This window comes from Pseudophryne corroboree, chromosome 10, assembly GCF_028390025.1.
Source record: "Pseudophryne corroboree isolate aPseCor3 chromosome 10, aPseCor3.hap2, whole genome shotgun sequence".
NCBI classification, from domain to species: Eukaryota; Metazoa; Chordata; class Amphibia; order Anura; family Myobatrachidae; genus Pseudophryne; species Pseudophryne corroboree.
Window position 1 is genome coordinate 87,739,411 of NC_086453.1, and position 14,394 is coordinate 87,753,804.

General features: G+C 47.1%; 1 protein-coding gene across 1 annotated transcript in view; it reads right to left on the bottom strand.

Annotated features, from left to right (window-relative positions):
- Nucleotides 1-688: 688 nt before the first annotated feature.
- Nucleotides 689-14,394, bottom strand: part of LOC134966102 (ETS homologous factor-like) — a 40,140-nt gene continuing 26,434 nt past the window's right edge. Inside the window, exons 4-6 of the mRNA XM_063942582.1 lie at nt 6,096-6,182; nt 3,614-3,806; nt 689-1,952 (exon numbers count right to left, since the gene is read on the bottom strand). Coding sequence (XP_063798652.1) covers nt 1,829-1,952; nt 3,614-3,806; nt 6,096-6,182 — 404 coding nt within the window. The 3' untranslated portion in view covers nt 689-1,828. The remainder of the gene's footprint in view (nt 1,953-3,613; nt 3,807-6,095; nt 6,183-14,394) is intronic.

Here is a 14,394-nt window from a genome sequence, read left to right on the forward strand (position 1 = left end):
ACCTTGTACTTATCACTGCTTTATCACTTCCTTATGCCTTCTCTAGGTTAATACATCTGCCCCCTGATGCCTTAGGTGCTGCTAGTTAGTCATATGTTTAATGTACATGTATTCCAAATATTCTTCTTGCTGGATGCAACACCACAATCCTCACACACTCCTATCAGCAGCATATGTGTCAGTACAGTCAGACTGTAAGTGCACATGCCCCCTAGCAGGTGTCGGTGATACCTCTCCTAAGGCATACAGTACTTGTGTGTTACAGAGGGTCTGCATGAGCCACTACTATGCGAGTAGCCCCTTGCTGTACTGACACCCTGCCTTCCAAGCCCCGTTCTGTCTCTCCAGTAGTAGTAAAGAGGTGCACGTGCCAGATACGCCCAAAACTGCTCTGTGAGTGTGTGCAATTTACATTATGCAAACTGCCATAACTTCAACCCCACATCAGGCTCACTGTGTAGATATATCACCATCCCACGCCTTAAATTTCCCATAATAATCAAGTGACATGACCTCCTCCACAGCTCACACATTTTACCGTAGCTTTCATCTTACCGAGCCCAGCCGCTGGAGCAATAAAAGGCTATCTCACGTGCACACAGGGGAGACAGCTATTCTGCAGTACTGTATGGTGCAATAGGAAACCAGCATCATTATTGAGGCATAATCGTACGCAATTGTGCAGAAGTGTCAATTTCAGCCTATCAAGGCACAACATAATATTTAATAACCACACATATGTACAAGTCAATGGCAGAGCACCCTGTTCCTCTACGCTAACAACCCAGGCAGAATTGCAGAGTTTTACCTGCTCAGACCAGTAGTTTCGAGAGTCCTTAACCAGAGGTTCCCACACTCTGTCCCCAAGGCACCTAACAGTCCAGGCATTAAAGATATCCATAGTTGAGCATAGATGATAAATGTACTATCCTAGTGTTCCTAAACTCAGTGTGCCTTGAGGACAAACAGTCCAGGCTTTAAAGATATCCATGGTTGAGCACAGACGGTAAAATCAAAATCAAATTGACGGTAGTACTAATTTAGTCACCTGTGCTGTAGCATGGATATGCTTAAAACCAGGACCTGTAACCACTTGCCTGGCATGGTCACATCAGATGCGACCACACCAAGCAGCATACTTCCCAACATGACCCTCTCCAGGAGGGACACAATGATCTGCTTCAGGACTTTTTTTCCTTAATGTATGATTGCCAGCACCTGAGTTGAACAGGTTAATGGATAAGAAAGGTGTTACGGCACAGGTGATGGCAATCATACATAAGAGGAAAGTCCAGGAGCAGAACATTCTGTCCCTCCTGGAGAGGGTCATGTTGGGAAGTATGAAGCAGTATATATATTATTTTTTTTAATGTCTCCTTTTCTTTTTTAACTAAAATCATTTTGCATAGGGTTAAATTAATGTTCTTCACCTAATTCGCTCATAAAAAACCCAGTTAAGTGGTTAAGGTGACTTGAGGACACCGTTTGAGAACCTCTTTACTAGCCTGCAAGGCATCTGTGAGTTCCCGGCATGTCAGCCCAATGCCATAAACGGGAATACATGTAAAAAGGCAAAACCAACCTGGTTTGGCCACTTTAAGACATCGGGAAGACCCACCGGAAACTTGCTGATGCCTGTCAGTCGGACACTAATACATTTATCCCAGAGAATTCCTTGTACATTTTGTCCTGAGCACAGGTCAGATTGTCCCACGCTCCTGCCTCTTTGGAGTGACTGAAAGGGCGATTGCATAGTGAGGAGCTCTCCGTCTGCAGTATCTCTCTGACATGTAGTGAGATGAATAGTCCATACTCCCGTGCTTTCTCATTACTCCTGAGGTAACTTAGTGAGTTGTGTAGGTGACTCCTCTCTCCATCCATGCGCTTTCTTCCCAAATTTGTACGTCAGCCTCCCGTCCACGCGTTCTAGAATGCCTGACTTGTAGTAGTGCCTGGAACAGAGTGATACGCGATTTCTAAGTCAGTGTCATAATTTGTCACTTAGAATTCTCCTAGTATGTAATAGCAAAGGTTTATTACGGTGTAAAAACATAAGTGTTATGTAACAGTTAATGTGACATTAGCTTTAATGGTATATAAAAGGTAGGCAATTCCTGCTCTGGCAATGCAGCACTCCAGCCCGTGTGGAACAACAAGTCCCACTGTGCTCTGGGTATCACTAAATGTAATTCTGTACTATTACCCCTGCTATGGTGAAGACTCATTTATTATTGTTGGAAGGTCTCCCTGTTACTGTTTAGTACAGGTGTATGCTACAAGTGACAATGGTCTCTAAACAGCACTAAAAAAGGTATTGACTGGCCACCCTCCAGGAGAAGAGGTTGCGTGCTTTCTGCTCAGTGCACTAACGCCAACTTCATTTCAGTTTTACTACTATGATGCATTGCACTGGAATGACAATAAACACACCCACAGAACCTGGTGTATGAGTTCACCACAGGCCTGTTTACCTAGCCCTCGGATTCAGGACATCAATGCTTTTCACCGAGAATATGGACTGGCATTTAGCACCAAACTGGGCAAACTGCAAAGCAACTAGAATACTGTTAATAAATATATGTATCTACCCACGTATTAATGTTATAACCAACCTATTTAGGTAGGCTTACCATACTATCCCTTTTAACAGGGACACTTAAATATTACACATGTTCTGTGGCTGGCTGAATTCACGACTGCATTTCACCTGGTTTTAATCAGCCACAGAACCTGTGTAATGCATGAGTGTCCAGATTTAAAGGGATAGTATGGTAAGCCTGTGTAGGGGGATTCTGTTAATCCAACAAGTTGCCAAAAGTCAGGGTTTGTTATCATTTTGCAGCTATCAGTACGTGCTCTGAATAAATGCAGATGGCGTCTCTAATACGCAGTAGCGCGCCATCTCATATATTTAGTTGTATTAAAGGGGTGTAATGCATTCCTGTTTTTGTTTTTTTTCACTGTCCCCATTTTAAAAGAGCTTGTTTTACTAGAAGGCAGTGCTTACACTTACCTTGTAGCTGAGCACAATTGATGATTATCGATGGTCTGCGCATGCGTCTAAGTCGCACTGCGTATGTGCCTCGATGGTCTTGTGGTGGAAGTCGCAGTGAGGATCTATTTGCAAAGTGGTTGAGCGTTTGGGGGAGGTAGTGGTGGCAAAAGCGCAGGAGTGTCACAAACATTTCGGGAGGCGTATTGCTGCTTGCAACTGCGATCCCATACATCTCCAGTGTCTAACTTCCTGTGCCCATGCCGCACCGCCATAAGCTTACTGATATAATCCCTGTATGTCTGATGTGTGTCCGATGGTTGCGTCTTTGTAGGCAAGCAGCGCATTGGAGATGCCAATTAAGGGCATTTCTATACTACTTTCAGTGGCTGCAACATTAGCATATTTTCACACAGCCGCTGCAAATGCATTTACATACATCTCTGAATAAGGCCCAGTGTGCAATCCCTGTCTATGAGAAGTTACCTAGGAGTTTTTACATGGGCACAGGATGTCTCCGTACATTTTACCACTTTATTTTACTATAACCCTCATATATGGATGCAGAGGACTGGTCAGTAATAAACCTCTGGTGCGGTTCTAGACACCTTACACTCTTACCTCAAAGCCCGACTTAACTTCTCGTAGTTCATACACTTATTCTTTTTCTGCTCTCCCCATAGCTGTGCAAACATGTCAGACCTAATGACGCGGAACGTCCCTTCTTTGCGGTTCTCCCAGCGGACGGCTTCTTGGTTCTTTTGGGGACTCAGTAGTAGGTCGCGCACAAATTCCCACAGGTGCACACTGTGTTCTGACAAAGTAGAGAAAAATTTTACGGCCGCGCACTTTTCAAATCCCTGTAATCCCTGCACCACACAAGACTCTACATCCTGACGATCACAGTATGGTCCCTAAATAGGTGGACAAGACCGTCTCAAGTAACCCACTGAAAATCTAGCTATAATAGCAGTGACATTATATTATGTACCCGTGATAGTTTCATTACTTGTGATATGTATTATTAATGTAGGTGGTGGTCCCTTGTCGCAACCACTAGTTTATTATGTATGTCGGCATTAGCTACTGCTAGACCGTATCTAGTTCTAAGTTAACACAGCTGCGGTGGAAATGATACATAGCTGATCCCATCCCTGATCCAGTCCTATTACTTTTGGGAGCGATACAGTATTAACTTAGAGGTTGATGCATACATAGTGGAAGGCCATGCTGTATAAAAAGGACTGTATCAAATTTAGGCATAATAAGGTTTTATTTCTGAGCCCCTCCGAGACCTGATCCATGCCCGCCCGGCAGAGAAGCCTTGTCTACTACAGTTATCCAGAATACTGACTGTCAGTGTTATACAAGGGGACGGACACTGCAATTACCTAGTTTCATTCTCTGTGATTCTCCTGGAATCTTATTTTCATCTGGCCTCCAGGACTGTAATTATATGGCCATTTGATCTGGACGCCACCAATTAACCCCTTCGTTGGTGGAAATATTTCATACCTGCATTTTCAGACCGCATTTGATAGAGCTAGTTACCCAAGAATAATTTTTTACCTGCTTTGTTGACCTTAATAAATGTCACAGTGGGTTTACTGTCAGGATAAGCAGAGATTTAATAGCATAGCGCAAGGATAAAACACTTTTTTTTTTAAATCCTTTTTTAAAAATATATATTCTTTGAAATAATAGTTTTTGTAACCAAGGAGCTTGCCTCAGATCTCCTCTCTCAGCATGTAACATAGCAGCCACTGCAGATTTTGCTGTATCTACAAATGCTGACAGGCGGGGAAGATCTGAGACCGGACTCCGCTGTGGCTGCCAGTGAGCCCTACACATAAGGAGATCTTTATCACCTCACGGGATTTCCTGCACAAATGACGGCGGGAAAATTTGTAAAAACACGGCCTCAGAGTTTGGCTATTCAAGAGCAGGGCAGGTAATGAGGAGCAGTGCAAGTCTGATTTTTCCTATAAAGGTTAATTTAGGAAAAATCACTGGGACTTGCTCTGGCACGCCAGTGGCATCCCCTCTGAGGACCAATTATGCAATTGGAAGTTTCCAGTTAGCTTAATTAGTAATTACTCACTTTCCGAAACGGGGTCTTCTCCAGCGGTAGAATATGCAGCAGTATGTGAGTGTGCGTAGCGTGTATATGAGTGTGATCCCCCCGCCATGTAGTATCATCACCCTGGAGGCAATGGCTAGGAGAACTAAAACTCCCAGCAACCCTTGAGCCTCCCAGCAGCCCCCTACCCACTGTAAAGATGGAGGGGAGACCACTGGGTGTTGCGGAGACCACTAGACCGTTGAATATAATTTTTCGTTTATTTGTTTTTTTACTCGAGACACTGGGTTTTTAGTGACCATTTTTTTCTAATAGTATACTGTGGGTATCGGGAGCGCACATACCTGTGGTAATACAAATTTGGGAGCAAGGTACCCGTGGTTTTTTTTTTTTTTTACCCTGCACCCAATTGAATTACCCCCTATGGGTGCACTTTGTACACTATGGGGTAACGTATCAAATCTTTATAAAGGGTGGAGAAGTGGACAGGTTACCCATAGCAACCAATCAACCTATAGATAGACTTCTCAAGTATAATCTATAAAATGATAGTATAATCTATAAAATGATAGGTGGAAGATGAAGCTACGGGCAACTTCTCACTATTTAGAAGTTTAATATATCTCCCCCTATGCACAGAAATCATGGACTCATGGCAGAGTGCATAACCGTTTCTCCGTATAAAGGTGACCTGCTGGGATGATCATTACATCACAGCCTGGCTGTGTTAATATGGGTTAAGGTATGAAAGGACCAGAGTGGACAGGTTTGAAAGTAAATGTAAACCCACTTCCCACTTCCACACCTTTCTATCCATTCAGTTCAATCAGATGTGGGAAAACCAAAACCACTCCTTTATCAGTTGGCAGGTCAGCTCACTGTAATCCAACAGGCTCCATGAAATGTTCTAGCATCATACTCCGTTCAGCAGTAGCACAGTACACTGATGGGCCATCACCATAGTATGGTATGTGGGGTTTTATAATTACAGCGGATGGGAATTCCCTTCCAGGTGATACTCACTTGTTCTGTTTCCTCTGGGACCTTTCCGGTTTTTCTCTTTCCGAGCCACTTGAGATGGTTTTATGTCTGAAAGACTGGTCTCTTTTTCTGTACAAAAGTAAAAATGGAAATAGTTAGCAAGCTTCTATGTGAAATAAAAAAAGGCAGCATTTTCCACACTTTACCCCCTAAGCCATAGAGAAAACCTGCTGTGGCATACAGACGTGTCCTATATTCTCATAGAAGGGTCCAGACTGGATTACAGGAGTCCTGGTGGCGCAGAAGTTATAGGTTTATCGCCTATTGGATTATTCAGTGACTATATACTCTCCTAAACTAGCGACAGAGCTGCATTTGCCCTGTAAGTCTGCTTGACTTAAACTTAGTGCAACATTTTGTGAGCGGCTGCACAGGAATGGATGTACAGTATGTTATTATTTACTGGTTCAATTTACATTGGGTATTAGATAAGGGTAGACGCATACGTTGTACACAATTACCAATATAAGGCAAATTTACACACAATATCTACAGCCGTGTCAGACCTCACCATTACCAATTTTCAATCATTCTCCAATTTCTGTGTCCCTGAGAAAACTGGAGGTGTGTGACCCTGTTTGCAGCAGACACTGACAGTAAAGGCGTATGGACAGACCGTCTGCTTCTGTAGCCCATACGATGTGATGTGTGATGTACTGTTTGTTCAGAGTCCAGCTTATTTGTTCCCTGTTTGTCTGCTGGCCCACTCTGTATACAGTTTCACGCTGCCACCCTTGAACAATTCACCAGTGAAGCCGTTTTGCTAACAATCATTCCAAGTCCGTCAGATTGCGTTGTTTACCTATTATTTGTCATTAATCTCTGCATACCTTCTCCTTTCTGTTCTTATACAGATTCAGACATGCTACGTCAGCATTGTCTGCAGAAGAGCTACCTTGCATTAACTTGCCCAGTGGTCATAATAATTTGTCCACTCAGTTTATACTTCTACTAACTGACTTACCCAGTAGGCTGACGCTCAGATTCCATATTACTTTGAAAAGAGGTTGACCAAGATGTTAAGGAGATTACATGATGCTATAACGTTTTCACCTGTAATAGACTAAACATGAACAGTACTCTTCTCAACACTTTACCATGGCTGGCATAATATGAAAGACTATATACTGTAGATATATATAGTTAAACTATTTTTATATGTATAGTCCACAGTAACATTTTTGCAGAATATAAAGTTCTACAAAGCTACTTATCTTGTTTTTAATTTGTATTATAATAATTTTTCTGCAGCGGGGTACACTGGTATTCCACAGGGAATTACATCGGGGTGTAGAGTTGGATCTTGATCCGAGGCACCAACAGGCTAAAGCTTTGACTGTTCCCAGGATGCATTGCACCGCTTTCTCTATAACCCCGCCTCCAGGCACTGGAGCTCAGTTTGTAAGTTGGTGCCTGCAGAGCAGGCAGCTAACAGGTGGGGCTGTGCTAGGCAGCCCTGAAGACTTCAAGGGCCGCAGCACTATTTATGTCAGTCTGACGTTCTGTGCTGCGGCTCCATCACCACCCCAGCAGAGCTGCATACTCCCGCGGCCTGGTTCCAGGGTACTTGCAGCGGAGGCGCACCGGACTTCAGGCACACACCGCTGACTCCTGGATCGCGTAGCTGCACATCAGAGAGGAGGAAAGAGGGTCCCCCAGGTGGGACCCGCCGGTAAATCGTGGTCCCAGGAGACGGACCGCGCTGCTGGCGTGGACACTGCACTGCACAGGGACCCCACTATATCCACCAGGGCTGGGGGCACAGGTCGGATTTACTAAAATCTGTTTACAATAGGCTCCATAGTACCCGGTGGTGAAGTCCAGGCAGCATAGGGGATAAGGCGCTGACTTGTAGCCCCTTCTCCAGTTCCGGGCGCCATCTACTGCTGGTGTTCCCGCCCTGGAGTTGCATTTTCTTCTCCCTCACTCCCTGACAAAGATTTTGGCGCCATCTTCACTACTAGCTGGGCTGATCTCCGGGACTGCAGGGCTCGGTCTCCTCTGTAAAGCTGCCTGTCTCATCAGCGCTGTGCATTTACAGGCACTTAAGTATTCTACATGTAATTTTAGAATTGTAGTTAAGAACAAGTGTACTGCTAGCTGAATATTTGGTACAAGTATTCTGTGATATACTGTACATCCAGTATCTACTGTGCATTGTTATACTTTGTACATTGTTATACTCATACATATTTATATGTAAATTACTAGTCCAGTGCAGTTTTATTGTTTAAATGTAATACTTTCTGCATTGCACATGTGACTAAGTGTGCCTGTAGCTGTTGTGTGGGATTCCATTGTGCTGTATCACATATTGCAATCACTATATTCTGTACCCTGAGGGGCTAGGTGCATCAGGGTCCTGCAGTACTGGCACCACGGATTTACCTGAGGGGAAAGTTTTGGCTGTTGGATCAGGTGCTGAGTGCCATACACCCAGTCTACCTGCAGTACCTGTGGCCAATCAAGACTCACCCTGTACAGCGTTCTAAAGTATGCTAAGTACACTTGTGACACGTCTTGCGCCCCCTGTGGGACCTCCTGTGCCATTGCAGCCACATATTGTCCCTGTATATAATCCGCCCTGGGCGGATACTCTGTCTACCCAGTTACAATAATTAAATCAATCCTTGGTTAGACAAAAGTCTACTCCACACCCCTCTGGAGGGGTCATCTAAAAGGGCCATTTCTTCCTCACAATCCACTAACATTTTGGATAATTCTTCTGATAAGGATGGGGAATATACTGATATGTCAGACACTGATACAGTTGCTTCTGATGAGGAATCTACAACCCAGGTTGATGTTCCTAACCTGATAGAGGCTATTAAGTTAATTATTCAAATAGATGATGACATTGAGCCTACTACTGTGTCTAAGAAACCTGATAAGTTCAAACGTCAGAAGGTTGCTAAGGTTGTCTTACCACATTCTGACCACTTAATTGACATACGTCAGGAATCCTGGTCGTCGCCAGGAAAGACATTTTCCCTGTCTAAAAAGATGCTATCTCGTTATCCTATCCCTGCGGAGTTGAGCAACAAGTGGGAAACTCCACCGCCGGTGGACTCTCATGTCGCCCGTCTTGTGGTGTCCTCTACTCTGCCTGTCACCACCATCACTTCACTGAAGGAACCGATGGATGAGCGTGTGGAGGGATGCCTGAAGTCTATTTACTCCCTCACTGGTGCTGTACATAGACCCACTATGGCAGCCTCCTGGGCTGCGAAAGGTATTGAAACATGGGTTCAGGCAAATGAGGATGAGCTGCCTCAGGACTTTTCTGATACTGCCAGACAATATCTGTCTTATATTACCACAACATCCCACTATATTCAGGAGGCGGCCTCTGATGCAGGTGTAATGGCGGCCAAGGCATCTACTACCTCCATCCTGGCTCGTCGAATTATGTGGTTGAGGTCATAGAAGGTGGACCTGGATTCCAAAAAGACCTTAAAGGTGCTCCCTTTTAAGGGAGACATTCTATTTGGGGAGGTTCTGAACAAGATTGTAACTGACTTGGCTACTGCCAAGACTGCGTGTCTCCCAAATACTAATCCTTCTGTTGCGAAGGCTAAGAGTACCACCTTTTATTCCTTTCGACCTCCAGGAAAAGCAAAGGGTCAGGCGTATCCGCAACAGGCTCGTGCTTCCAAAACCACTAAGCCTAAATCTAAACAATCCTGGGCCGCCTGTCAGCCTGCTTCCAAACAAGACAAGCCTGCTGCATGACGGGGCGGGCCTCCCCCTGGGGGACCCCTGGATGGGAGGCCGACTTCTGCAGTTCGCCCAGGCCTGGTTAATGACCACTTCGGATGCCTGGGTGCAAGAAGTTGTCTCTCACGGGTACACGTCCCCTTGACGGTTTTGCACAACAGTTATCCCTGCAGATCCGTTAAAAGCGCAATCTCTACACTTGGTTGTACAATCCCTCCTGGATACAGGAGTGGTAATGCCAGTTCCTCTGTCTCAGACAGGCAGTGGATACTAATCGACCCTGTTTCTAGTTCCCAAGCCAAATGGGTCCTTCCGGCCTATACTCAACCTCAAATCCTTGAACAAATTTGTGAGAGTATCCAAATTCCGTATGGAAACTCTGCGCCCTATAGTGCTGACCATGGAACCCGAAGACTATATGGTATCCCTGGACATACAGGAAGCTTACCTGCACATACCTATTGCCATGTCGCATCAGCAATATCTGCGGTTTGCTATTGGCAGCCTACATTATCAATTCCAGGCACTGCCTTTTGGATTGGCTACAGCCCCCCGGATCTTCACCAAGGTCATGGGCGTGATGACGGCTCTTGTCTGCCATCGGGGAATCAGGATCCTGCTGTATCTGGATGACGCTGATCCTGGCAAACTCCCAAGAGGTTCTCAGTCATCTGGAACTGACGGTCCAATTCCTACAAGCTCATGGGTGGCTCATTAACTGTAAAAAGTCCTCGTTGGTCCCAGCTCGGAGCATGGTGCACCTGGAGACACTACTGGACACACACAACCAAAGATTGTTTTTGTCTTCAGAGAAAGTCCTGAAACTTCAGGACACGATCAGATATTTCCTCTCTCGCCCAAGAGTGTCGATACACTCAGCGATGCAAGTACTAGGCCTAATGGTGTCGGCTTTCGACATGGTAGAGTACGCTCAATTTAATTCCCGCCCTCTGCAGAGGTTAATCCTTTCCAAGTGGGACGGCCTGCCTCATTAGATCAAGTCTCAATTGATCTCGTTGACTCCGGAGGTTCGTCTGTCACTGAGCTGGTGGCTACCGGACCAACAGTTGATCAAGGGCTGTCCCTTCTGGATCTCCAACTGGGTCCAGCTGACAACGGATGACAGTCTGCGGGTTTGAGCGCGGTGTTGGAGCAACACTCTCTCCAGGGTCGGTGGACCAGGGAGGCATCTTTGCTTCCGATAAACATTCTGGAATTGCGGGCGGTGTTCAATGCGTTGGCACTTTCCCTGCCTCTAGTACAGAACAGACGTGTTCAAGTACAGTCAGACAAACGCCACCACGGTGGTGTACATAAATCATCAAGGCGGCACTCGAAGCCACATGGCAATGCTGGAAGTATCAAAGATCCTCCGTTGGGAGGAATGCCATCTGCCAGCAATATCAGCAGTGTTCATTCCTGGAGTCCTCAACTGGGAAGAGGATTTCCTCAGTCGTCAGGACGTTCACGCCAGAGAGTGGAGTCTTCATCCGGAAGTCTTTCAACTCCTAGTGGCCAAGTGGGGCCTACCAGATGTAGACCTGATGGCGTCTCAACACAATCACAAGGTACCGGTCTTCGGATCAAGGACAAGGGATCCTCAAGCAGCGTTCGTGGATGCACTGGCTATTCCATGGAACTTTCGGCTGCCATACGTGTTCCCTCCAGTGTCACTCCTGCCCACGGTACTGCGGAAGTTCAAGCAAGAAAGAGGAATACTACTTCTAGTCGCTCCAGTGTGGCCCAGACGGCATTGGTTCTCAGACCTGCAGGGTCTCTCGATAGAGCGTCCTCCTCTACTTCCTCAACGCCTAGACCTCCTCATTAGGGGCCCTTGGGGCCAAGAGATTCTCTGAGGCGGTTATTCAAACTATGTTGAAAGCACGTAAACCGACTTCTGCACGGATTTATCAAAGGGTCTGGAATTCTTACTTCACCTGGTGTGCTGGTAAGAATTATGATGCATATACCAGTGTTCGCAAATACGCGCTATAGCGCGTATTTTACCCTGATCTGTGGTCCGGGGACTCACTTTTCTAAACTGTGTGGGTCCCCGGGGACCCGCTCCGCTGAAGCTGGTCATCTTGTTTAAGTCCTCTTGTGGCGGCGCGGGCCGCCCCCCCCCCCCTTCCCCCCGGACAGAGAGTGAGGACGGCTTCTCTCCTCTCCCTCCCCCCCCCCCCCGATCACCTGCTGCAGCTTGAAGGGAGCCGGAAAGAGAATGAGGTCGCCCCCCCTTCCCGCCGATCACCCGCTGGAGCTTCAAGGGAGCCGGACAGACAGTGAGGACGCCCCCCCCCCCCCCCCCCTTCCTGCCAATCACCCGCTGCAGCTTCACGGGAGCCGGACAGAGCAAGGACGGCTCTGCGGCGCACTACACACTGTGCTGCGGGGTAGTTGAACGCCGGTGACCGCGGACTGTGCGTGCGGTGCGGAAGGGTGAGCTGGACTTGCGGTGGCGGCTGGGGGGCTGTTCATATCGGTGGGATGGCGGAGATGGGGGCTGCAGGTGTTAAAGGCAACATTTTTGTGGTATGGAGTGGGGGTGAGGCGAGAGGGTGACAGTGCTGCTGGTCTCTGCAGCATACAGGACCCTTGATACAACCACTGGATTCGAGTCATGCTGCCTGTAATTTATGTGCTGACTGATCAACTTCAGTGACACTCACTGTTCTGGCTGCCTTTCTTGGTTACTGCTGGTTGCTGTTGGTTACTGCTGGTTGCCGCTGGTTACTGTAAAGGCAGCCAGCACAGTGAGTGTCACTGAAGTTGATCAGTCGGCACATAAATTACAGGCAGCATGACTCAAATCCATTGGTTGTACCAAGTATCCGAAGTCGTCGGTCAGGATGTTGGCATTTAGTATACCGACACCAGCATCCCGATCGCAGCAAAGCCGACAAGAGTGACGAGTGCAGAGGGTACCCTAACCTCCAACCCCTAACCCTCCGTTTCCTGCAGCCTAAACCTAACCCACCCCCTTAGTGCCTAACACTTATACCCCCTCTCTGCAGCCTAACCCTCCCCAAGCACCATATCCTAACCCCCCCCCCCTTCTCACCCGCACGCTAAACCAGTGGCGGCAGTGCATACTTCCCTTCAGGATCCTGACTGTCAGGATATCGTTGCCGGGATCCTGATCTCCTCGGGATGCCAGCGTTGGTATTGTGTCGGCTGTCAGGATTCCGGCATCGGTATTACGCTGCTGGGATCCCGACAGCCAGGATCCTGAATGCATACTTCCGATATGATAACAGCCCAGCAGCATTGTCACCCTCCCTCCCCCACAACACTTTTGTAGTTTCTAAATCCAGTCTGGGGCTCTATTATAGCGGCACCATAAACCCATTACATATAGAAAATGTATTTAATAATGTTGTCCTGTTTTTTAATCATATAATTGTTAAGTGCTCTACCTGGCGCAATGTGCATAACGTGCTCTACCTGGCGCAATGTGCATAACGTGCTCTGCCTGGCGCAATGTGTATAACGTGCTCTACCTGGTGCAATGTGTGGCGCAATGTGTATAACGTGCTCTACCTGGCGCAATGTGCATAACGTGCTCTGCCTGGCGCAATGTGTATAACGTGATCTACCTGGTGCAATGTGTGGCGCAATGTGTATAACGTGCTCTACCTGGCGCAATGTGCATAACGTGCTCTGCCTGGCGCAATGTGTATAACGTGCTCTACCTGGTGCAATGTGTGGCGCAATGTGTATAACGTGCTCTACCTGGCGCAATGTGCATAACGTGCTCTGCCTGGCGCAATGTGCATAACATGCTTTGCCTGGCGCAATGTGTATAACGTGCTCTACCTGGCGCAATATGTATAACGTGCTCTACCTGGTGCAATGTGTATAACGTGCTCTACCTGGTGCAATGTGTATAACGTGCTCTACCTGGTGCAACGTGTGGCGCAATGTGTATAACGTGCTCTGCCTGGCGCAATGTGCATAACGTGCTCTGCCTGGCGCAATGTGTATAACGTGATCTACCTGGTGCAATGTGTGGCGCAATGTGTATAACGTGCTCTACCTGGCGCAATGTGCATAACGTGCTCTGCCTGGCGCAATGTGTATAACGTGCTCTACCTGGTGCAATGTGTGGCGCAATGTGTATAACGTGCTCTACCTGGCGCAATGTGCATAACGTGCTCTGCCTGGCGCAATGTGCATAACGTGCTTTGCCTGGCGCAATGTGTATAACGTGCTCTACCTGGCGCAATATGTATAACGTGCTCTACCTGGTGCAATGTGTATAACGTGCTCTACCTGGTGCAATGTGTATAACGTGCTCTACCTGGTGCAACGTGTGGCGCAATGTGTATAACGTGCTCTGCCTGGCGCAATGTGTATAACATGCTCTCCTTGGCTCAGTGTGTATAGGAGGTTCTACCTGGTGCAATGTGTATAAGCGGCACTACTGTGTGGAATAATGTGAATTGGTACTATTATGTGACCACGCCCCTTCCCCACGAAGCTACGCCCCTAAAAAATTCCAGCGCGCCTTCGGCGCGCACTGTCGCAGTTTTCAGTGTCGGTGCGGGAGAACCAATTCTCTTTC